This window comes from Ochotona curzoniae, unplaced genomic scaffold (assembly GCF_017591425.1).
Source record: "Ochotona curzoniae isolate NIBS_2020 unplaced genomic scaffold, NIBS_Ocur_1.0 contig_1302, whole genome shotgun sequence".
NCBI classification, from domain to species: domain Eukaryota; kingdom Metazoa; phylum Chordata; class Mammalia; order Lagomorpha; family Ochotonidae; genus Ochotona; species Ochotona curzoniae.
This window is the reverse complement of record NW_024465035.1, coordinates 16,110,819-16,135,044: the sequence shown is the minus strand read 5'-3', so window position 1 is coordinate 16,135,044 and position 24,226 is coordinate 16,110,819. Positions and strand designations below refer to the sequence as shown.

General features: G+C 50.1%; 2 protein-coding genes and 1 long non-coding RNA gene across 8 annotated transcripts in view; 1 reads left to right on the top strand and 2 right to left on the bottom strand.

Annotated features, from left to right (window-relative positions):
- Positions 1–313: 313 nt before the first annotated feature.
- LOC121145495 lies at positions 314–4,806 on the bottom strand. The gene is made up of 2 exons (XR_005882023.1): positions 1,960–4,806; positions 314–1,667 (listed from the first exon to the last, which is right to left on the bottom strand). It is a non-coding gene; the product is annotated as an uncharacterized LOC121145495 (long non-coding RNA).
- A 413-nt stretch (positions 4,807–5,219) lies between these two features.
- Positions 5,220–7,543, bottom strand: EPM2AIP1 (EPM2A interacting protein 1). The gene has a single exon (XM_040964374.1). It carries the CDS (start codon positions 7,527–7,529, stop codon positions 5,703–5,705), a length of 1,827 nt encoding a protein of 608 aa, XP_040820308.1. The 5' UTR covers positions 7,530–7,543; the 3' UTR covers positions 5,220–5,702.
- Positions 7,544–7,936: 393 nt separating this feature from the next.
- The window catches only part of MLH1 (mutL homolog 1), a 40,343-nt gene continuing 24,053 nt past the window's right edge, over positions 7,937–24,226 (top strand). For 5 of the 6 annotated variants that reach the window (XM_040964320.1, XM_040964330.1, XM_040964305.1 and 2 more), the window contains exons 1-10: positions 7,937–8,079; positions 8,926–9,016; positions 12,360–12,458; positions 15,673–15,746; positions 17,442–17,514; positions 18,888–18,979; positions 19,889–19,931; positions 20,061–20,149; positions 20,769–20,881; positions 23,244–23,337. In XM_040964320.1, coding sequence (XP_040820254.1) covers positions 7,964–8,079; positions 8,926–9,016; positions 12,360–12,458; positions 15,673–15,746; positions 17,442–17,514; positions 18,888–18,979; positions 19,889–19,931; positions 20,061–20,149; positions 20,769–20,881; positions 23,244–23,337 — 884 coding nt within the window. In that variant the 5' untranslated portion in view covers positions 7,937–7,963. The remainder of the gene's footprint in view (positions 8,080–8,925; positions 9,017–12,359; positions 12,459–15,672; positions 15,747–17,441; positions 17,515–18,887; positions 18,980–19,888; positions 19,932–20,060; positions 20,150–20,768; positions 20,882–23,243; positions 23,338–24,226) is intronic. The other variant, XM_040964313.1, reaches the window with a different exon arrangement.

Below are 24,226 nucleotides of genomic sequence, written 5' to 3'. Positions count from 1 at the left end.
ACTTCCCAGCCAGCTCCCTGCCAGTGGCCTGGGAAAGCAGCAGAGGATGGCCCAAAGCCTTGGGACCCTGCACCTCCATGGGAGACCTGGAAGAAGCTCCTGGCTCCTGGCTTCAGACTGTGAGACCAGTTCAACTCAGGCCATTGCTGCAGAGCGAGTCAGGGCATGGAAGATCTTTCTGTGTCTCCTTCTCTTCATAAATATGATCTGCTTAAAGAAACAACCATAAAGGGAAATATGAAAGCAGGGTTATATGCCAAAGAGAACACAAGGGGATTGGGTAAACATATTCACCGAAAGACAAACACGGAAATTTTCATATCAACTTTATTCATAATGACCACAAACTAGAAATAATCAAAATTTCCACCAACAACAGGATGGAGAAGTTGTAACAATCATACAATGGAGTCATACACAAATGTTAAAAAGGAACTGCAGCTACGTACAACATTTATTACTCTGACACAACGAGCAAAAGACGCAAAAAAAGTGCATGAATGTTCTAGTTACATAAAGTTTCTGAACAGGCAAAACTACCCAATGGTACTAGAGGGTCAGAATAGTTATCTATGTGTGGCAGGGACAGCAAGGTACAGAAAAACCCAGTAAGGTGTGCACCTCAAATTTGTACGCTTAACTTTCACCTCATGAAAAGAAAAACATGTTGGGGGGTGGTAAAAAAGAAAAAAAGTTGAGCTGAAGAGATAGAACCATATGTTCGCTAGGATTGTTTTCCAAATATTTTCAGTTTTCTTCCCAGGTTTGTGGAAGGATTAAACTCCCTAAACTTCAGCGTAACAATGTGCTTTAAAGGACCTTAGTTTCTCACTTTTCAAAGTGAACAGCCACACCCTGGATGACCCAAGTTGCAGAAAAGGAAAATTTAAAGCAAGATTTAGCAAGCTTTTTCTGTAGAGCATCACAGAACGGTTATTTCAGTCTCTGTGGGCCGTGCTCTGTTCAAACGACTCAACTCAGAACAAAAGCAGCCCCAGACAGAATTTATTAAATGGACCAGAGTCCAACCAAATGTCTTCCTTAGAGATCGAGCAGCAGGGCGGACTGTCCCCACCAGCTCTAGTTTACCCATGTGGAGGAAGGCATCTCTGCTAAGTTCCAACGAAGGGTGTACAGTCGCTGGCCCATGGCACACCAGCCCATCTGCACACAGAAACTGGCTATTAAAAAAAGACCTAAAATACTTAAAATTGGCTTAGTTGGTTAGCTGAGAGGCAATTTTAGGAAACTGCTATTCGAAGATGGAAAATTTTGTAGGAAATTCACATTTTGGAGAGGCAAAATTGTCCCTTGATAGAAACTCTATGCCAAATCATCTGCCCTTGACTATAGAAAACAAAACAAATAAACCAACTCTGTGGTTCCAGTTGACTGCGTTTGACAAAATGTATGGCAGATGATGAGCTGAGAAAAGAACTGTCAGCTTGCAGCAAGAAATGAAAGGTGGTAGAAAACTCACCAACTTAAGTACTTACTGGGTAGCATGAGGCAATTTTTCAATTACAAAAAGGTAAAAGTAATTCCTTGAAGGCTGACTACACTTTTTTTTTGTAGCAAGGATCAAAGTGCCGCAGGACTATCACATCTACTGTTAAGACATCTTGCATGAATTCATGTGCCCCAGACCAAGTCCAACTCTTTGATCCCTAAAAGTGAACAAGATGACTCCAGGAAAAGGAGACGGGGGGGAGACAGCCCTCCAATCTGAGCCTGGGGAGCCCCAGTCGCCCAGAGATGAAGTACACAGAAGCATGGGGGACAAGAAGGCAAAGCCACAGAGTAAACCTGAAGAGGACAGACCCACGACCTGTCAGCTTCGGATGTTTCCACTTGGGGGAGTGATAAGGACATTCTCCAGGTAGGGAAGCAAGTGACCAGAGCATCAAGGTGACTGGAAGGGCTAAGTCACTCTTTTGGTATTTTATTAAATTTACTTACTTTTAAATCCCAGAAGTCAGAAACCATCTGTAAAGAAAGGAGGAAGTAAATAGCATGCCATTTTCTCCTAGGGTGGACGCCTACAAAAGGAAAAGTGTATATTAACTCTTTAAGCATCATGTTTGTCTGATACGGAATGCAACTTTTTAATGACTGAAGTACCGTCTTGGTTCATTAAATAGGTCTTATCTTTTTGTTTTCTATGTTAGTTTCTTTAGAATTCTGCCTTTGGAAAAATAAAATACCTACAACCTCATGGATGTACAAACTTAATATTGCACAACGGACTCACCTAAGTTCACCTGGGTTTGAATCTTGACTTTACTAATGTTTACTATGGAAAACTGCAATCTCAATTTATTGACCACTGACATCTTAAATATTTGAGTCACATGCCAAGCACAACACTACACTATGAGAACAGAAAGTAAGATATCTAGTCACAAAGAACCGGGCTTCACTTCCTAACCTGTAACATGTGGATCACAATCACCCGTTGTACAATCTAAGCAAAGAAGACTATACAGGTCAAATGGGATCGCAAATGTCAAAGATCAGAGAATACTGCACGAATACTTACTTATTCACATATGTAGTGAAATGTGAAGCATTGAGCTAAGCACCAGAGATACAAATGAGCAAGGATTGTGTGGTCCCTGTCCTTGTAAAGTTTACAGTCTAGCAGGGATCAGCAAGTAATCATGATAAATGTCCCAAGTATGTGGTTGGGGAGGAGCAGGGTGTCCACGGGATCCACAGGAAGGGCACCTGGCCTACTCGATGGGTCTGCCAGAAGGCATAAATGAAAGATTCTTGGGTGAAATGGCATTAGTACCTGACAGAATAACAGAAATGGTGAATGTGATGGAGTGCCCAGATGGGTCTTCGGGGAAACAATGTGGCTACAGTACAGACAAGGAATCCACAGGAGAGAGAGACTACGGAGGAGACTAAGTTAGGTTAGCTCGAGAGTTTGGAAGTAAGCAGGATAACACACCGTAGAGTTGGCAGAAGTCACAGATAACCAAGTTGTTGTGGCAGGCCAAGGCCAGCCGAGTGGCTGACAGCAGTGCCATCTACTCCAAGAGGGGACGCGAGAGAAGCAGCAAGTTAGGTGGTGGTGCCTGTGAGACAGCAAAATGGACTCGATGAGATTGGTGAATGAGAGAGAGAGAGAGAGAGGCAGAAGAGAGGAATTGACGAGCCATTTTCATGGATGGAAGCGGATGCCGGGGAGACCAGGTCAGGTGGAGGAGCTGACGGAAGGCAGCCGTGAACAAGCCAACGCGCAAAACCAACCTAAGGCAAGAGGTACCTGCCAGGACAGTGAGAGCGTAGATGGTTACCTCCTCAAAGCCAAAGTCACCAGGCATTCCAAGAATACTGAGCCAGGCAGACCAGTTTAGATGGCAATATGAGAAACTGGAAATACAGATATTTCAAAAAACAGGAAAGCATCTGCTAAGGGCAGAGCTCTCTCCCCGCCCTCCCCCCACAAAAATGAGTACTTGACTATATTCACTGATACCACATGACCAGTAATAACTGTATTTATAATAAAAAAAAAAATAAGACTGCCATGCAGTTAACAGAAATACAGAAAACAGTAAAATACCACACTTTCGAAAGCTTTTTACAAAGAAGACTAATTCGGAGCAAATTTTCTATTGCTGAGAGCAAATTTTTAAAATCCTTGGCTTCCATTTCTAACATCGTGAATGAATCCGATTATCACTGTAAGTAAAACATACCAGAACGTCACAAATGTACAATGCGCACTTGAAAGCACTGGGGTGAAAAAGCAAAACTGCTCTCAAGTCTTCTTTCTTACAAAAAATAAAACTGTGAGAAAAGGAGGGAAGAAAAATACTTAAAGCTACTGGGAAACTACCGGTAGATTCCTCTTCTGTTTTAAATCTCATCCTGACAGTCTTGATAAATATTTTGTCAGTATACAAGCTTGTTCTATGTACAACAGGAAACAGCTCTTTAGCACAATGTTGCTTACTGATATATAAGGGGTACTGTGAGCTATTGGAACTTACCAAAGCTTTCCTTGTACCTTACCACGCAGACCTGAATTTGGAATTTGTCTCCTATTTGCCCACTTGCCCTTCTCGTTTCATTCTACCGGTAATTTGCCATGTCCCTTGAAATCAGTCAGTCTACATCGGGGTCAACTGACATTCTAGAAGGGTTAATTATTCATTGTGCCAGGGGAACATAGACACTGCAGGGGTGGGAGTCTTTTGGCTGTTAGAACGTTCTAGAAGTATGACAACCCAAAGAGTGCCACTTCATTTCCCAACACCCTTCTGAAAAAAAGATTTACTGCCCCTGATGGAGACCCACTGACACGCTTTGGCTATAGACTTATGGCACGTGCTGTGACTGGTCAAGCACCGTGTCCTCTCAATTCTTGATGCATTCTAGTTCGTTCCATCTGCCAGCTAGAATGCGCTTTGATGATTAAGACAGGACTCAGCACAACAGTTAGCAAATTATACTTGAGGAAGGATCTGCAATTTGAGTCCTATTTTTAAATCAGTTTTACATACTGGACTCTGATGCATTTTTTTAAATTGTTTAGGCATAAAGCACTGTCATACCAGAAATACGCAATCATACAACCTGCGCATGTACCTGCTTTCTGAGAGTAGCTCTACCCAGCCACTTCCGGCAGCCAACAAGACAACTACGACACCTACATCATCACTGGGAAATTGTTTTCTTTCCTTTAAGTTGGAATTTCTTTTTAAAGCAAAACTTGCAGCTTTGACAATAAGCTAAAGCACTTGCAACCTCCTGAACCTGGAGCAAAAAACTTTTTTTTTTCCCCTCACTCTTTTGACATGGTCAACTGCTGTCTGAAGAGTAGGGAGGAAAAAATACCTGACAACGGCTGAGATTGCATACTTACCGTGGTCCTTTCACAGGCGAGCTGACCCAGCAGCTCCCAGCTGTGAAATAGGCCGGGGAAACCCCCCCTGGGGAACTGGTTAGCCTGATCGCCAAATTGCAGGATGCCTCCTAAATCAGCAACTTAAAAGTAAGTTTTGCTCCTCTAAAGTTTTGATTACTCCCTCTGTTGGTGACACCACCGTCTTTGGAGTGGGTAGGGGAAAAGTGAGAGGGAAGAAATCTGTCAATATTTATTTCAGACTCAGAAACAGGTTTTTTTTTTAAAAAAAAAAAATAGTGTCAAACATTGTTAGACAAAATACCTCCACTGTATCTTCTTTCATTTCAGAAACTTACACACTTGTTGAGTTTCTGCCAACTGTTTCAAACACACGTTATGGTAGTTCACAATTTCAGACTACGTGTCTTAGAATTTTAACACTTCGTTAAAAATAAGAGCTAAAAAAATTTTTTTGGCATGTATCTTTAAGGTCACGTCAAAAAAAAAACCCCAGACTTAATTCAACTCACATTATCAATATTAAACTTCTTTAAAATCAATTCTATCACAAAAGTCAAAGACATCGATTCTGTCATTAAACTGTTTTTTTTTCCCCCCAGTTCCAGGATGCCATTTGAGATGGAAAAAAAAAAAAAAGGCCGGCAACTGTCTGAAGGATTTGAATTGTGACCAATTTAGACAGCTGGTTAGAGCTCGGTGCTCTCCCACAATCCAAACGAGTCAAGTTGAATAAAAACAAAAAAAAAAAACCAAAAAGGCAAATCAAGCTTTGCGTTTTCAACTGAAGTCCTGCAGGTTTTCACCGTTGCATTGCAATCGCCTACGGGCTGGGCTGATTCCTCCCCCTCACGAGATCATCCCAGTGGGGCTCCATTTCCGTCGTGGCTAGGCGGAAGAGAGCCTGCAGATGCTCATCCGCCAGCGGCTGGCTCAGAGTGTGCTGGTTCTGAGTCAAATAGGAGAAAGCCTTCTCGCAGATGTGGTTGCTGTCAAACAAAGATGCCACCTTGTAGGCAACCCCTTTGATGATCGGGTAAGACTCGGCAGACAGGCCGGCGTAGAACTGGCCCAAGTCCTTGATTCTGTAGTCGTTCCAAAGGCTAGTGTTGGCCTGAAGTTTCGTCAGCTCCACCCTGACCGAAATCGGGGCGTATTCAGGCTTAAAGCTGAATGGATTCGCAAAAAGTTCTAAGTCTTTTTTGATGAACTTGAGGTCCTTAAAATGTCTCTCAAACTCTTTCTGGAGCCGACATATCACCATCTGGTACCGATCGGGATCAAAGATCTTTTGATCCTCGGTGAACTGCTGCTGGAATTCCTCAGCAACTTCTCTGAGCGAGGGAAAGTGGGTGAGATCTCTCTCCTCGATGTGACTTTGGAATAGATTCAGCTTTACTTCAAACGCGCAGATGTGGTCAAAGGCGGCAGCTGCGAAGACTTTACTGATCTGCAAGTCCTCGCTGAGCTCTCGCAGGTGCTCCATGATGTCCACCAGGAAGCCGAAGTCACACAGCCACTGCTTGTCCGTGAAGTGGACTGTTGTTGCCCCGACCGACACCAGGAACGCCTCTATCTCTTTTCTGAGCAAGAAGATGAGTTTTAGCGTTTTCCCTCTCCTAAGCCAATTGTTCAGACAGCGTCCGTTCACCCTCTCCCCGTGCTCCGACTCGGACTGAATCAGCAGGGGCTGGAACTCGGGGCGCCTCACCCCTCTGGTCTTAATCAGAACTATCCATTCCGAGATGGTATTGATGATCTGGTTTACGTCCACGTCGTACGAAGTCAAGAGTTCCAAGTGGAGAAAGCCCGAGTAGTGGATCACGTTCCAGCAGTTGGGGCTCACGGCCTTCTCCCTCATGTAGGACACCAAGCCCGAGTTCTCCCCGATCATCCTCAGGGTGTGGGTCGTGGTGAGGCCGACCATTTTCTGCAGGCTGAGCCCCGCCGACTGCAGGGCCTCCAGGATGGCCGACATGAGCGCCCCGACGCTGAAGTGATGAGTCAGGTTGATGATGGTCAGCAGGTCTTCCTGCACCTCTAGATCGGGGCCCACGCCACGGATGAAGACCAGGAGGTAGTTCTCGTAGGCCACGAAAGCCTGATCGTCCAGGGCAAGGGAATAGGCCTTAAAGTCCCGGGCGCGGTGGACGAGCTGACTGCGTAGGTTATTGTCGATATTCAGGAGTCTTTGCCTCGCGATCTCCGGGGATAGATCCATGTTCTCCAGCACGCCGACGTGATCGGGGAGCACCTCCCTCAGGAACACCTCCATGCACTGGTACACGAAGTCGCCCTCGGCCCAGCCGCGACCCTTGAGGGCCAGGAGGCGGCAGAGCCCCAGGCCTGCGCGGGCGGCCCTCTCCTCGGGCGTGAGCGGGTCGGCGCTGGGCACCTCGCCCTGCCGCAGCCGCTCCACCAGGGCCGCGCGCTCGCCCTCCGCCACGTACCGCTCGTAGTATTCGTGCTCGGCCTCGTAGTGGCGCCTCACGTCGCGTTCGCGGGTGGAAGCGACGAGGCGGCGGCACACGAGGCACAGGGCCCCGTCGCCCTCCGGGGGCTCCACCACCAGGTAGCGCTGGGTCCACTCGGGCCGGAAAACCAGAGCTTCGTCTACTTCCATCTTGCTCCTCTTGGGCGTCATCCACATTCTGCGGAAGGACACGAGCGCGGGGCCCACCTCCGCGACGCCGCAGGGAGAGGGGCGGGGCCGCGCCAGCGCTGCGCCGAATCACCTCAGCCCGGCCGCGCGGACGCTCGCTGCCTATTGGCTGGAGGTGTTGCCGCTCCCGCGAGCGAGCCAATCAGAACGGGGCGGCCCTCACGCGCAAGCGCACCTTCTTGGCTGCGGGAGGAATGCGACAGTCTTAGGGCGGGACCAAGCGGCCCGGCAATCACGGAGCTGAGAGACGCTTGACAGGCAGACGGCTTGACCAATCGGTCGCTGCGGCTGGAGGGTGGCGCCCGTCAGCCTGCGCCAGAATTCAAAAGGAAAGACGGGAGCCCTGAAACGCTACAGCGATTGGCTGAAAGGCATTTCCGGTGACGTGACCTCGCACGCCCCTCGGCTGCTCTGGCGCCAAAATGTCGCTGGTGGCCGGGGTTATCCGGCGCCTGGACGAGACCGTGGTGAACCGCATCGCGGCGGGGGAAGTGATCCAGCGACCGGCAAATGCCATCAAGGAGATGATTGAGAACTGGTACGCAGGGGGCGGCGCCGGCCTCCCTGAGCGGGAACGCGCGTGCGCGCCGGCCGCTGCGGCCCGCGGGATTCCCGCGCCGTCCCCGCTGTCTCGCGAGAACTTCCCGGGCCTCTTTGGCGCGCTCCTGGAGGAATCGTGTTTCCCAGGTTCCCGTTAACTAAGGCGGCGCCTGGATCGAAAACTGTAAATGCAGCCTGGGCCAAGTTAAAGATGGACGTTGGTAGTGGGAGGGAAGAAGATTTTCCCTTTTAAGCAGATATTATGTGAAGGCGGTTTTTCGTTTCTAAATCAAGAATTCTGTGTGAAGAGTTCATAAACTTTTGTGCGCAGCCGCAGACGGAGTTTCCTGCAGCTGGCGAGCTGTAGTTGCGGGCTGCTCTTTGAAAACAAAGTGGATCGGCTTCTTAAGGAACTTTCTACACTGCCTTCCCTGCCCCCCCTTCACTTTTTGTTTCATCATTTGTATTAGAGCCGATTAGGGAATTTGAGGCTGAATAAAAGCAGGGATGAGAGATAGTAAAATGAGTTGTAAAGAGGAAGAGATGGAGGCTTGTGCTAAAAACCCTTCTAACTTCGTTCTCTTTTCCCTGGGGGAAGGATAGTTCAGGATGTCCTGGTAGCAGGGTGCCCCCTTTCAGAGTCTCACACCCTGTGCAGTGAGGAAGCCTGTAGGACACAAGACCGGAGCAATCAGGGAATAGGGTACTTCTGTACTTACTTGGTCCATATTAAAATACTTGTCTTAGAATCCTTACTTGGAATCGTAATCGCTTCTCGGCCTGTTGGCTAAGGGCAAGTGTGGAATTATGCCCATAGAATAATTTCCTCTGTTTGGTCTGCCAGTTTAGATGCAAAATCCACAAGCATCCAAGTTGTCGTTAAAGAAGGCGGCCTGAAATTGATTCAGATCCAAGACAATGGTACAGGCATCCGGGTAAGTGAAGGGGCGCTGGCGGGTTGTGTGCCTCACGTGTTAGCAAGAAAACAGATCTCTTCTTGCTAGCAATGTTAGGGCTTTTTTTTTTTTTTTTTTTTCCCTAGAGAGCATTTTTTGACAGAAAATGTCAAGGCTAACCAGAAGTGTTTTTACAGTATGTAGTCTGTCTGGGCCACTATTCATGGTTATAGCAGTTAAGAAAAAATGCTTTCTGATTGCTTGTATGTTAGTGGTAGGAGAGGATGAACAGGGTAATTAGTTGTATATCAAATGAAGTGGAAAGCGAAAGGGGCAAGGGGTGAATTTAAAAGGAGGGGTTTGGCAAGGCTCCAGGGCGGGTGTCACTGCTAACAGAGCTGATGGAAGTTGGGGGCGAGTGAGAAGGTTGCTTACAGGGTGGATGTTCTAGCCCCGGAAGCACACGGCTGCCTGATATGTCAGGACCCACAAGGGGCCAGCATGTCTCGGGTAAGGTGACCACGTGCTCACTGTCAGCTGAAGTCTGGGAGGAACTTTACGGCGTCCCAGGTGACCCATGGTAAAATCATTGTCTTTCCCTGTGACCACCGGCTGTTATGACAAGGCTTTTCAACAAAGCAGTTCTGTCGTTGGTTAGTTTTCTGGAAGATAAAGACTTCGTTATTATCGCTGCGGGCAGTAATCGAAACGTTTGAGAACAAAACACGCAGGGCAGCCGTCTGCCAAAAGCGGAACGCATCAGAGCGAGCAGGTGGTGTGCTTAAGAAGTCAAGTTCAAGTGCTGGAGGTCAGTTAGGAAGGGTCATCAGCAGCCGGAAAAGGATCAAACGAGGCCAATGCCAGGTGTTTGAGAGTGCAAGCTGTGGGAGTGATACTGCGGTGACAGGGGCCATGGCTGGCAAAGCCAGCGCCTCACGCAGCACGCACTGCTGCGGGCACGGGCCACATTTTCTGCCCTCTTATCTGGGCATGCAGCGATCCACTGCAAGACCTCCTGGCTTGCGTAGTGATCGGTCAGTAAACAGAAATCCCCAGGTGGATTTAGTGTATCACTCCACCTGGTTGCCCAGATGGCTAGAAACCACCAGGTCAGGCATTGAGTATTTCTCTAGGAGAACAACTCTGCCTTGTTTTCACTTTTCTCCTGCGTCTTCTTTCTTCTTACTGAAAGTCACGGGGACAGGCGTTGGGCTGATCCCCAGTCATGGGAGAGAAGATCCCTCTGCCTGCCCCTCTTCAAAGCCTGGGTCGCGCTCTGCTGCTCGAGGCAGCCTGCAGAAGGGCACGGGGCACCCAGTGGCAGGGCTCTCGTCCCGCAGAAGCGGTGACAGTGCCTCGCACTAGTTGTGGCAGTGTAATTGTAAGAATCTGAGCTCTCGGGCCCGGCGCGGTGGCGCAGTGGTTAAGGTCCTCGCCTTGCACGCCCCGGGATCCCATATGGGCACCAGTTCTAATCCTGGCAGCCCCGCTTCCCATCCAGCTCCCTGCCTGTGGCCCGGGAAAGCAGTCAAGGACGGCTCAAAGCTTTGGGAACCTGCACCCACATGGGAGACCCAGAAGAGGCTCCTGGCTTCGGATTGGCATAAAATTGGCTGTTGTGCTCACTTGGGGAGTGAAGCATCAGATGGAGGATCTTCCTCTCTGTCTCTCCTCTCTGTATATCTGCCTTTCCAATAAAAAATAATAAATAAAATAAATCTTAAAAAAAAAAAAAGACTGGTCTTAAGGTTTTGGCCCTTAAAAATAGCTCATTTCAGGGTATGCCGCATGTAAGATTCCTGTCGGCTGGCTCTGTGTGTGTGAGTTTGAGGCAAAGGATTACAGATAAAAATTAGGGCTTGTCTGCCTGTGGGTGGTGTTACATGCTGTGGAGCTTTTTGTTGAAAGTGTTGAAACGCAGATGAAAACTACAATGAAGCACCATACTCATTTAACTGGCTTTTTTTTTTAATTATTTTTTTATAAACTCTTTTTTCAAAGATTTATTTTATTGTAAAGGCGGATATACAGAGAGGAGAATCTTCCGTCCGATGATTCACTCCCCAAGTGAGCACAACAGCCAATTCTATGCCAATCCGAAGCCAGGAGCCTCTTCCGGGTCTCCCACGTGGGTGCAGGGTCCCAAAGTCTTGGGCCGTCCTCGACTGCTTTCCCAGGCCATAGGCAGGGAGCTGGAAGGGAAGCGGGGGCCACCGGGATTAGAACCGGTGCCCATATGGGATCCCGGGCGTGCAAGGTGAGGACCTTAACCACTGCGCCACCGCGCCGGGCCCTTAACTGGCTTTTATAAAGCAGAGGAAACCCTTGCTCATAGAAAAAAAAAAATTTTTTAAGATTTATTTTTTTTTTTTATTGGAAAGGCGGATATACAGATAGTAGAGACAGAGAGGAAGATCTTCCGTCTGATGATTCACTCCCCAGGCGGCTGCAACGACCGGAGCTGAACCAATCCAAAGCCAGGAGCCTCTTCTGGGTCTCCCACGCGGGTGCAGGGTCCCAAAGCTTTGGGCCGTCCTGACTGCTTTCCCGGGCCACAGGCAGGGAGCTGGATGGGAAGCGGGGCTGCCGGGATTAGAACCGGCACCCATATGGGATCCCGGGGCGTGCAAGGTGAGGACCTGAACCACTGCGCCATTGCGCTGGGCCGGCTCATAGAAATTTAAAGTAGTGTAACCACTATGGAAAATGATGTGGGGAGTCCTCAAAAAATTAATAGAAGTGAAGTGTGACCTATGAAATGATAATAATAGCCTGAATGAAAATGAGATTTTGACACATGTCAACATGGATGAGACTTGCAGATGTGATTTTATTTATTTACTTGGTTTTAAAGATGTATTTATTTTCATTGGAAAGGCAGATATGTAGAGAGGAGGAGAGACAGAGAGGAAGATTTTCCGTCTGATGGAATGTTGGTGTCCATCGGGTTTAGGGGTACACTGTGAGAAACAGACAGTTCTGAAGAAGATGGTGCTGGTGCTGTAGCACAGTGGGCATGTACATGATTCTAGCCAACCATACCGTTAAAAACAGCCAAGGAGAAAAATGCTGCACATATTTTATAGGTCAATCTTTAATAGAGAAGTTTTCTAATTTTGTTTTTTCAACCAGAGAGTAAATGACGTCTTCATGAACGTAAGCATAGAGAAGGGCACCACGGCAGGAGGTTGTGCCACCGTCAGCAGGTGGAGGATCGGGGCGGGATGCGCAGAGGATGGAGCAGCCGCCCGATCAGAAAGGAAGAGCGTCGGGACCGTGCGATAGTCTACGAACTCTTCCAAGGAGGAATTCCTTCCGGGGGCAAACCAGCCAGCGGCAATTTGCAACTCCTAACACCCGTGTGCTTGTTTTCTGGTTCTAGAAGGAAGACCTGGAGATTGTGTGTGAAAGATTCACCACCAGCAAACTGCAGTCGTTTGAGGATTTGGCCAGCATCTCCACCTATGGCTTCCGGGGGGAGGTAAGCCTCAGACTGCGTGCTTCTGCCGGCTGCTGAATCAATCAATACAGTGCTTTTCCTTGTATGATTTATGCGAATCTGAGCAAATTTCTGAATGTAAGCTCTCCGCGCCTGGGGATTGTCCAGAAATACTTTGAAGCATCCGGTTGCCAGAGAACCCCGGGGTTGCACTGTCCTGCAAAAGGAGCCCAGTGCTGCTTTTAGTGTGAAGCCAGCCGGCACTGAGTCCCCAACCCGAAAGATACTGGAGACAGCGGGCCAGAGCAGGTGCTGCTGGCATCTGGGAATGGCGTGTCCAAGGCACATGTTGGAACACAGATTTGTCATTTCAATGAGGTTTAGGAAAAAAGAATTGATGGATAAGTTACATAAGAATACGATATAGAAAGTGTGCAAATATTTTTAGATTAAAATATTGTAGGATCTGATTTTTTTTTTTATAAAGATTTATTTTTATTGGAAAGTCAGATATACAGAGAGGAGGAGAGACGGAGAGGAAGATCTTCCCTCCAGTGATTCACTCCCCAAGTGGCCGCAGTGGCCGGAACTGGGCTGATCTGAAGCCAGGAGCCAGAAGCTTCTTCCGGGTCTCCCACATGGGTGTAGGGTCCACGGCTTTAGGCCGTCCTTGACTGCTTTCCCAGGCCACAAGCAGGGAGCTGGAAGAGAAGTGGGGCCAACGGGATTAGCACCAGTGCCCATATGGGATCCCAGGTGCATGCAAAGTAAGGATTTTATCCTCTAGGCTACCGCACCGGGCCCGACCCACATAGTTTTAGTGGCTGCATATTCTGTTTTATGTACCGTCATTTAAGCCGTTTCCCATTGAATGTTTATATGCTTTGTCTCTTTGTTGTTGAAAACTGATGAATGTTTCTTATACAGGATATTGTTGCTTGCTTCTTTCCTTGGATGCATTTCTAGAAATCACGTTGCTGGGTTACTATAACCATGCTTGGGTTAGCTATTCACTTCCGTCATCCTCCCTCCCCCACTTTCACAAACTCACAACATTTCCAAATGACATGCGTGAAGCAACTTACTAAAAGTGCTGTGGCTCGGCAGAATTAGATAGGCTGCCAGACCGCCTGCCTTTCTGGACACACTAGGGGCCGGGAGAGTGTCCCGAGGGGGAGGGAGAGTGAGGATGCTGGGGGGAAAGAAGCCTGCGACTCATGGTAGGCCCTTGTGGTCCTGTCTGTGTAGGCATTCCTTCAACTCAGAAGTAAAGGCGGCTCTGACGCAGTCTGTGACTCGACTGCATTATCAGCAGGCTGAGCTCCGTGCAGTGACCTGTGGGCCATGTCTCGCTGAGGCTGCCCCCCACCTGTTTTAAGTGCCTTGGCTCAGTCAGGCTGTGGCACTGGCGGGGCTGTAGCCTGCCTGCCTGGCAGCAGTGTTGGGCGGCGGTGTTTCACAGTAGCTGCGTCAGCCTTGGTCCTCGGCGCTTTGTGGGGTATCTGTCGGATGAGTGGATACAGGTGTTCTGTAGTCTCCCGCTCACCGTGAGGAAGTGACTGAGAGATGAAGAGGCATGGTAGGAGCTGAGCTTGGCAGTCGGTCCTGAGTCTGCTCTGCTCTGCCCCTGGTCCACGGTCCTTGGACAGGGACCCTGAGAGACCCAGTAACGACCTGGGCCGCTCTCAGTGGGAATCCTGTTCCCTGTAGTGGGTGAACCTGCCAGGCGGTCTCACTCCTGCTGCGGTGCCGACCCCTGGGCCTCCTCTGGGCGCTGCTCTGGGTTAGCAGGCTCCGAGGACAGAAGCCTTTCGGTGCCGGGGGTCCTTGTGCAAAGGGCTGCAGACCCCGAAGGCCACGCATCAGTGTTGGTCCTCGGGGAGAGGGAAGGAGCGTAGGTTTTAAAATTCGGTTTGTCTTGACTGCATACTTTCAAGTTTATATATATATGTGTGTTTTTAAAGATTTATTTGTTTTTATTGGAAAGGCAGCCATACAGAGGAGGAGAGACAGAGAGGAAGATCTTTCATCCAATGGTTCACTCCCCAAGTGGCTGCAATGGCTGGAGCTGAGCCAGTCCGAAGCCAGGAGCCAAGAGCTCCACGCGGGTGCAAGATCCCAAGGCTTTGGCCAATTCTCGACTGCTTTCCCAGGCCACAAGCAGGGAGCTGGGTGGGAAGCGGGGCTGCCAGGATTAGAACCAGTGCCCATATGGGATCCCGGGATGTTCAAGGGGAGGACTTTAACCACTACGCTATCACGCTGGGCCCTCAAGTTTATACTTTTTAACATTTTTTAACATAACAATTGCTTATATAAAGTAATTTTGGGTAACATACAACATCATTTATTTGGAGTGATCCCACCACCAATTTTTGAAGGCAACTTTTACAATGATTGAGACTCACCATTGAAAAATCCCATTAAATACGCCTGTCATTCCACTGCTGCAGCACAGTAGCACCTCCCCGCCCCCCACACGCACACACAGATGCTCTGCGATTGACTTTGCCTGGGCTGGGGTAGCTCACAGCCTCAGGTCATCTGTGCAGTGTGCATCGACAGGGAGTGAACTGCACGACCAGGCATGTTCATGCAAGAATGAACTCAACCAAATGACTGTCCCCTGCGTGGTTGGGAGACACTCCAGCGGCATGCTGATAGACTTGGGAAAATTCACGGAAGACACACATTATGAAACTGGAGGGGGGGAAAGGGGAAGGGAGAAGGCTTGGGCGAGAAGGGGGTTGCCCAGCGCCAACTAAATTGTATCAAAAAACAATAAAAAGGGCCCGGCGCCGTGGCCTGGTGGTTAAAGTCCTCGCCTTGAACATGCCGGGATCCCATATGGGCGCTGGTTCTAGTCCCGGTGGCTCTACTTCCCATCCAGCTCCCTGCTTGTGGCCTGGGAAAGCAGTCAAGGATGGCCCAGAGCCTTGGGACCCTGCACCCATGTGGGAGACCCGGAAGAAGTTCCCGGCTCCTGGCTTCGGATCGGTGCAGCACCGGCCATTGCGCTCACTTAGGGAGTGAATCATCGGACGGAAGGTCTTCCTCTCTGTCACTCCTCCTCTCTGTACATCTGGGCTTTGTAATAAAAAATAAATAAATCTTTAAAAAAAAAAAAGACGGCAATTGAAACAAAACCTGTAATAAAAGAGTGAGCGAGGACGGTGGAATGCAGAGCTTTTCTTGTTGTCGGGGTGGTGACCTGCCAGTGACACTTTCTTCCAGTCCTCTTGCTTCTCTTCTCTAGGCTTTGGCCAGCATCAGCCACGTGGCTCACGTGACAATCACCACGAAAACGAGCGACGGGAAGTGTGCGTACAGGTAGTGTGCTTGTGTGTCCATCCTGGGATGCGCTTCTCAGGGCACCCCTACCTAAGCTCCAGTGTCACATACATATGTACAGATGTACATGTGTGCGTGTCTATGTATGTAATACTATATCTGTATAACTTGTTACATATGTAACTTCCCTTCAGAATTATGTGTATGTGTGTGTGTGTGTATAAAATTATTTTTTGGACCCAGAGCCTATGTAAGGTTTTCCCATTCTATGCCTAAGTTGATAATCCACAGAAATTGCTTTTCACGGATGCTCTTAAATCATGGATTGCTAAAAAAAAAAATAGGCTTTATCATGGTACAAATGACTAGCAAAGCATCTTGCACATAGATGCCTGCAAGTAAATGATAGCTGCTGGTGTTACGTCTCCCCTTTGTCCTTCTGTCGGGAGGTGGCCTGGGGCTGAAGACAAGGCTTTGGCTGGCATGCCAGGGACACACAGTGCCCGGTGGGAACCCTGTGGCTTGCCTTCCACAGGTGGCTGCTGGCTCTGTGCCAGCAAGTTGAGCCGTAGTCACTGCCTCGATGAAGGAGTGGGTAGCAGTACGTGACTCATGGCAAAAGAAAAAAGGCTTTGAAACAGATGGTTTGTAAGTTGCAATGGAAGACAGCATCAGTCTAGTGCAATTCTGCCTGTTTCTCAGCCTTCTGTGGACACACGTGTGATGTCATGGAACGGGGACCTTTCTGGATGGGCTGCCCTGAACTTACAAGCTTGCTTGTGTGCGTCTGATTGCCTTAGGGCTCGGAAGGCGTGTGATGAGACTCCCCTCCTCCGAGCCGGGCTATGAGACAGCTGGTCCTCCAGACCATAGCCTGGCCCTACATGGGTCCTCCAGCACATAGCCTGACCACGCGTGGATCCTCCAGGCCATAGCCTGGCCCCGCGTGGGTCCCCTGGGTCATAGCCTGGCCCCGCGTGGGTCCTCTGGGTCATAGGCTGGCTCTAGATGGGTCCTCCGGGTCATAGCCCAGCCCAGCGTGGGTCCTCTGGGTCATAGCCTGACCCCGCGTGGGTCCTCTGGGTCATAGGCTGGCTCTAGATGGGTCCTGCGGGTCATAGCCCGGCCCCGCATGGGTCCTCTGGTGGCTCCTATTCCGTGGGCCTTGCCTTAGCAGCAGCGCCCTCCCCAGCTGCTCTGCAGGGCCCATGTTCCCGAGGCGTTTACGCTTTCTGTTTTGTTTTCCCCTTCAAGATGGCCTTCCCTTTTCTCTTCACCTGAAACCATGTCTCCCTAAAGCCCAGAGGAATTGTCACATCTCCTGTGAGAGCCTCGGCCACCCACTCTCACAGCCCAGGCTGAGTGGGTCCCTCAGGGATCATTTAGTACGGTGTTCTGTTAGGTAAAGATCTGTCACTTCACTCAACCAGAACCTTCCAAGACGACGACCAGGGTCTCTGTGGTAGCTCCTCAGTGAATGAATGTAGACATACTGAAATGTTTCTGGCTGGGGCCTCAGCTCTGAAGTCAGCAACTGAAAACTAGCATTTGCTAGAACAGATTTTTATGAAAATTGAGTTAAGAGTGTGGCAGAATTGAAAGATACGAAGGCACACATAGGCTGGCTCTGTCTTAGCGAATGATTGGTGTAGTTACGTTGGTTGCTGTCTGAGTAGTAAGATCCTTTCTCCGTGGCTGCCGGATGTTAACTAATCTCTCACGTTTTCTGGATAGAGCAAGCTACTCGGATGGCAAGCTGAAAGCTCCTCCGAAGCCGTGTGCTGGCAACCAGGGCACACAGATCACGGTAAGAACTGTCCACGGGAGTGTCAGTGGTGCCACAGGGGCTCCGCACAAATGCCGGAATGAAAACGAAATTGTCTCTCGAGTTTTCTGTTGAGGAACTGCTGGAAGTCCCAAGGCCTTCCCCTGTGCGCAAGGGAAATGGCCTTTGGCTTCTGTGCCACGGCAGCCTCCCTGCCCCCCCTCCACCCCACCCCCCGCCACCATGCTTTTTTAAGCATCCCAGGAAATTCTTGGCTAGGGTGGCCGAAACTGGAGAAGGCACTTGGCATCGGGAATGGCGAGCTCGTTAAGCTTGTCTTCAGCTGCCTCCTTACTCAGCGGCTGTGCGTCCCGGGACAAGTGACGTGGCTGCCCTAAGCCTCCATTTGCTTCTCCGTCAAATGGAGCAGGGAACTCATGTGCCGATGAAGCGCAAGTCATCGGCGGTGCTCTGTATCGGTGGGCAGCAGCAGGCCCGTCGGCTGCTCCTCAGTGCCTTCGTTGCTCTCACGCCTCTGTTCTGTGTTGCATTTCACGTCGAGCTTCTCCGCTCTGGACTCTAGCTAGAGCCCGGTACCCTGAAGGCCACTCTCAGCTGCCTGGTCCCCAGGGATGAGGCAGCCGAGTGAACGTGCACGTGCTAAGAGGGATTTTATACTAGGATTTTACAACGTGATTCCTAGAGCGCTAAAGGATCACTAAGAAATGCTGTGATTATTTCTAGCTTGACAGTAGCTTAGAATTACACATGCTATGAAAATAACTTGCAGATTTACATGCATTGCACTAAATTGTGTATTCCTCCTGATCAGGACTGTACTTTATTTGTCTTGGTATTCTCAACGACAAAGCAAAGTTTGTGGCCCAAGCATAGCCAGTCTGTAATTGAGAAACCAGTAACGTGGGAGACAGGAAAGAGTGTCCTTCAGTCCTTTGTCATGCCGGCCTGTCCCCAGGCTTCCTCGAGGCAGTGTTTCGAAGTATGCTGTTGGAGGAACTGGCTTTGTGGCTTAGCCGGTCAAGCTACCACCTGTAGTCCTGGGGTCCTGTCTGTGTTCTAGTTCAAGTCCCGACAGCTCCGCTTCCGAGCCAGATCCCTGCAAATGGCCTGGGAAAAACAACGGAGGGTGGCCTAGATGTTTGGACCCCTGCATCCCAGGTGGCGGACCCAGATGGAGCTCGAGGCTTCAGCCCAGCTCTGCCCCGGCTACTGCTGTCACTTGGGGAGTGAGTCTGTGTGTGTTCCCTCTCTCGGTAACTCTGACTTTCACATAAATGAACCTTTTTTTTTTTTCTTTGTAAGTGTGCTGTTGTAAATGTAATGCTGTGAGCGGACAGGTGGGGTCTTTGTGTGCGCTGGCAGGAGTTTCCAGGAACGATCCATCTTCTCTGCAGGTGGAGGACCTATTTTACAACATAGCCACGAGGAGGAAAGCTCTAAAGAATCCAAGCGAAGAGTACGGCAAAATCCTGGAAGTTGTTGGCAGGTACAGTCCAAAATCTGGGAGAGGGCGGAGGGATGTGTCCCAGGGCTTGGAGAACAGAGGCCGAGCTACTCAGCGGACCACAGAGCTAGCCTACAGATCGTTTCCGCCAAGGGTTTGTCATCGGCTCTGGGTGTCTGCCCATCTCCCCACGAAAGGGCTCTTGGTCTTCCTGCCAGGGTGGAGTCTTCAGTGATCAGCAAAATTCACTGGGACAGCATTCACTTAGGATTTATTGACCAAATGGAAAGAGGTGTGCCACAGATAGAAACGGGTGCTGTTCCTCAAGGGAGCTCGGAGCTCTGCCAGGTGGGGGCATCCGGGGCAGGTTAAAGGACCGTCCTGCCCCCATGGGCCTAATCCGCAAACACCCCCAAGCACACGGCCTCTCAGCCACTGACATCTTTGAAGTGTAATATTTTCTCAGTGTTTCTTAAAAATGTGACATTGATTATTTATCCAAGGGTTCCCAGAGGGGAGAAGTAATACGTAATGGTCAATTGGAGAAGATGCTGGAAGATAGCAGGGCAGGACCCAGTGGGAGAAGCAGCTGATCAGGAGGCGTGTGTCCTGAGAACTGCAAGAGAGTGTGAGGGGCCGGGGTTCTTCAGCTGCGCTCTGGCAGCCCAGACTTCGTAGGCAGCTGAGACAAGGGCAGGTGACGGGGGCGGGATGAGAGGAGAGGAGAGGAGCCCTTGCGTCTTGTTCGGCCCGGTGATGTTCATCACTGATGTAAGCCTGCAGATCTCTGCCAGGTTATCTTCACGTGGGGAAAGCAGGTGTGGAGAGATTGTAAGAGACTGTGTCGGTTGCACAGCTCCGGTTGGTCTGTTTCCACGGGCGCTCGGGTGTCTGTGCTCACATCTCTGCTTACTCTGCCATTTGCATCTTCCCCCACCCCCGCCCCGCCAGGTACTCCATACACAATTCGGGCATCAGTTTCTCAGTTAAGAAAGTAAGTTCTTGATTTATGAGGCTGCTCTGTTTTATAAGGGGAGTTGTTCGTGGTTTGCCCCTGGAGCTAAATGATGCCTCCTTCATGGTGGGAGATGGTCAGTGATCGCCTTCTGTTTGCGTTGGTCAGCAAGGGGAGACCGTGGCTGACGTCAGGACGTTACCTGGCGCCACGACCGTGGACAACATCCGCTCCATCTTTGGAAACGCCGTCAGTCGGTACGCCCATATCCTTTGCGCTTCCCGTCTCAGCTTATCACCAGCACAGGGTTGGGATTCTCCAAGGCTGTGGTGGAATTCCCAGGCATGTTTTCCTGCCTCAGTTCTGTAGTGGAATCAGGTCTTGGTTGCCCGGTGAATCCTAGGCGCTCTAGCTAGGCGGCTGTGTGTTCTCTCGGGGGATTCAACTCTGTCATCCTTTAGGGCTCCCTGTGTCTCCCATTCCTGTCACTTCTGGATTTGATTTTCTTCTCATTTGATACTTTATTCCCTCCCATGCCCTAGGCTTTGTGCCAGGATTTAGGGATGTGAGATGAGTTCCTTATTTTCTGCCCTGAAAGACTAGCTCTGTGAGTGTTTTCAAATCCTCTCAATCAGTAAAGCACCAAGAGGGGAAATGACACAGAGCAGAGTGCTTGGCAAACATTGAGGGGTGGGTGGGTGGGTGAGCGGCTGGGCGGATGCAGGGCCAGGCGCCGAGGGCCTTAGCACGGCATCCTCCGGGCCCTTCCTGTCTGCCCGGTTAGCTTATGCTTCTGAGAAGGAGCCCTGCACTTTTTCAGAATGTTTTAAGTCTTCCATTGTTGCCAGCGTCTCAGTATTTTTTTTCTCTAACCAGGGAACTAATAGAAGTTGGCTGCGAGGATCAAACTCTTGCTTTCAAGATGAACGGCTACATATCCAATGCCAACTACTCTGTGAAGAAGTGCATCTTCCTGCTCTTCATTAATCGTAGGTGGCAAACGGAGCACGGGGCAGTCGCCCCGCTGGCTGCGCTGGGCTCCAGGGGTCCTGGTGCACAGATCTGACTGTGCCCATGGAAACTGCTGTCCAAGTCTAGTTCCATTGGGAAGCACTGTTGGCCCTCAGCTGGGTCAGTTCTGTGTTGCTATGGTGGGTGTAGACCTCATCATGAAAGTACATCAAATGCCCATGTCCTTGGAGAGTTTTCTTTTTTAAAGGATGAGATTTGTGATACAAAACAAGTTCTAGAAATCAGATAGGAGATTGAACTATACACGTTTTTAGATTTTCCTCAAATTCCATTCCAATTTTAGTCTCTCTTGATGTGTTGTTTATATGATTATTCTTTTTTAATTAAATACTCTTTTGCATTCTGCCTTTCCTATCTTATTCATTGGATATTACCAGTTTTGTTCTGGTTGTTGATTTGAGGGGCAGGGGCAGAGAGCTTGCTCCCGTGAGCCCACTTACGCACAGTGGCCCCGGGCTCGATCTGCAGCCGAGGGCTGGGAGCAGACCCTGGTCCTCCACGTGGATGGCAGGCATCCAGTGACCTGAACCCATCACTCCTTCATGGGGTTCATGGCAGCAGGAGGCTAGAGCAACTGGCATCGTACCCAGTTACCTTGAACAGGATGTGGGAATGCCAACCAGTGGTTTAGCTGTGAGGCCAAATGACTGCCCCATTGCAAGATTTTGGTCCTGACAGAGCAACCACAAATAATCCCAGACAACCTGACTTAGTTTTTCATTTTCTATTGAGAAATAGATGAACAAAAACCTACCTTTTATATGTATTCTGTTTTTGGACCATTTTTATCAAGGATCCTTTACTCTTGTTCACTTCTAGATATGGTCTATATTTCTGTCCATTTGTAGCAAACACCAGCAGAGGTAATCCCAATCAGGCCTAGCTGTCGGACACAGCAGGGACAGTGAGTGGCAGGGGGGTGCAAGCTCCTCTGTACTGGGGACTCCTCCTCCATCAGGGGAGATGCGAGTCTGATCCAGCCATTGGCACAGCAGGGACAGTGAGCGGCAGGGGGGATGCTGGCTCTTTTGTGCTGCTGGGGACTCCTCCTCCATCAGGGGAGACCTGAGCCTGATCCGTTACAAAGTTTGTTTCTATCAAGACTCAAAAAATATTGTTCATCCACATTTTCCGAACTATAGAAGATGGCTGCTGTGTGACACGTGTTGGCTGCATCGTCCATGAGCAGACATGCATGGAAGGCCATCCACCTGGCCGAGGTGTGGCTGGGAGGCTGCCACGACACAGTGTGTCTGCCTGGCCATTAGCAGACCTCTTACGATACCGGGCTCTCACAAGAAGGGGTCGGATGAAGGCGTGCGGTGATCTGTGCCGGCTCCCCCAGCACACAGGGCACCCCCTTTGGCGTGTCCCCAGTTGAGAATTGCCCCAGAGGGCCCCCAGCTGTGCTGTGGTCCCCTGTGCCTGCTCCCTGCCTGTGCTCGCGGTGTGTTCTGATTGAAGGCATGGCTTGAGTACTCCAAAAGTAACAGTGTCCTCAGGGGGCACCTGGCCACTCTTGGCTGGAAACGCCGAAGGACCACGGAGCATCAGGTCCTCGGGGCCATGGAGGAAGGAGAGCTGTGTTTTCTGCAAATGGTTCTTTCTCTGCTTTTATTTTTTTTAAATTATTTTTTAGTTTTTTTAAGTTTTTAACTGATTTCAGTAGTTCATGAATAGTCCTGAGACTATAATGATAGTCCGTTCTTGCCTCCTCCTCTTCTTTTTCCTTATTCCTTCCAGCATTTACTGTCTTCTGCCCCTTCCAACCTTGTCTTACTTTCCAAATTCCCTTGAACACACATTTAGTCGTTGCCACTGCCGGAAGGTCCCCAACCCTCGTTGTTTGCGTGCGTTGGTCAGTCTGGGTGCACACTGTTGGTCCTTCCCAGGTGAGTGAGTTGCGTCACAGTTTAGACCACTTGGAACGGCAATTCTTTTCTTCGCCAGCAGAGTGTGTCCCACCTTTGGCACCTGTCCTCGACTCAGAGCCCATGTGATTTGCCAGCAGGACAGGTCTGAAAGGCAGTGGCATAGCTCCCTCTGTCCCTCAGTACGAGTCCAGCTCATCTGCCTGGTGAGGGTTCGGGAGGTAGACTCCCTTGCCACAGCCATAGCGTGTTCTCTGTCACCTGCTGAAAGGGGATTGCGCAGGCCCGTCAGGAGGTGTCAGGAGGTGGCGACAGGCAGAGGGAGCCATTCTTCCTGGCGACCAGAGGTGCATGTCACGCCAGAGCTACTGTTCCTGCTGGGGCTTCGTCACGTGGGACCTCAGGATAGGCTGAGCCGGTCACTTTGCCTGTCTTTTTTTTTTTTCAGATCGCCTGGTAGAATCAACGTCCCTGAAGAAAGCCATAGAAACAGTGTATGCAGCGTATTTGCCCAAAAACACACACCCGTTCCTGTACCTCAGGTAAGGTGACCACGCAGGCCTGGCAGGGCACGGCGACTCCCGCCGGGCTGGCTGTGCAAGAGGTGGGCTTTGCCACTGCCGGGAGGGCGTCTGTCCTTGCCAACGTCCGGATGGCACAGGTTCCCCACGTGCATTCAGCAACTGGCCGGAAACTCGCCGTGAGCCTCCCCCGTGGCAGGCCCTGTGCGAGCGACAGGATGCTGAGTGTGTGCGCGGCCCGCGGGTAGTGTGAGGGTACGCACGTACTCCTGGAGACGGCCGTGGGTTCAGGAAGCCACGCACTAGGCTCCCCTTGCCTGTGCCCTGTTGACAGAACTGGCAGTTCTAGGGCAGCAGTGAGACCGTACCCAGGTGGATGTCTGCGTGCCGGGTATACCGCTGTCCTAGTGGGCTTCACGGTGCGGGGGGCTGCCTGGGCAGGCTCCCCTTCCTTCTGGCCTGCCGCCCCCTTCTGCAGTTCACCTCCCTGGAGCTTTCTGCACAGCCTGGTGGAAAGCTCCCTGGGGGGAACAGGAACAGGGTCTCCTTTGTCCCAGAATGCCTGAAATCTGAAATTCCCGTAACAGCAAAGTTAATTTGTCTTTCTTGGTTTTGATCAAAATGAGGGTTGGAAAAAATCGTGGTTAGGGATAGTTTTTAGATAAAAGGTAGGATTTTTGACTCCCTCCGGTTTTCCCTTCCTCTGAAATTAACTGGTTAAAAATGTTCACTTTGGTCCATCTCCATTAGTGTGGGTCCAAACAGGGGCTGGACAGCACACAGCAATTGAAGTCGGATGAAAGAATTATCAAAGGTATCAGCGTGGGAGGGATTGGCTGGGAATTGCTGCGGAGACCTGAGAGTAGAAGCTGGCAGTAGCCCTGCCTAGGGCCGGGCACCCTCCGCTGCA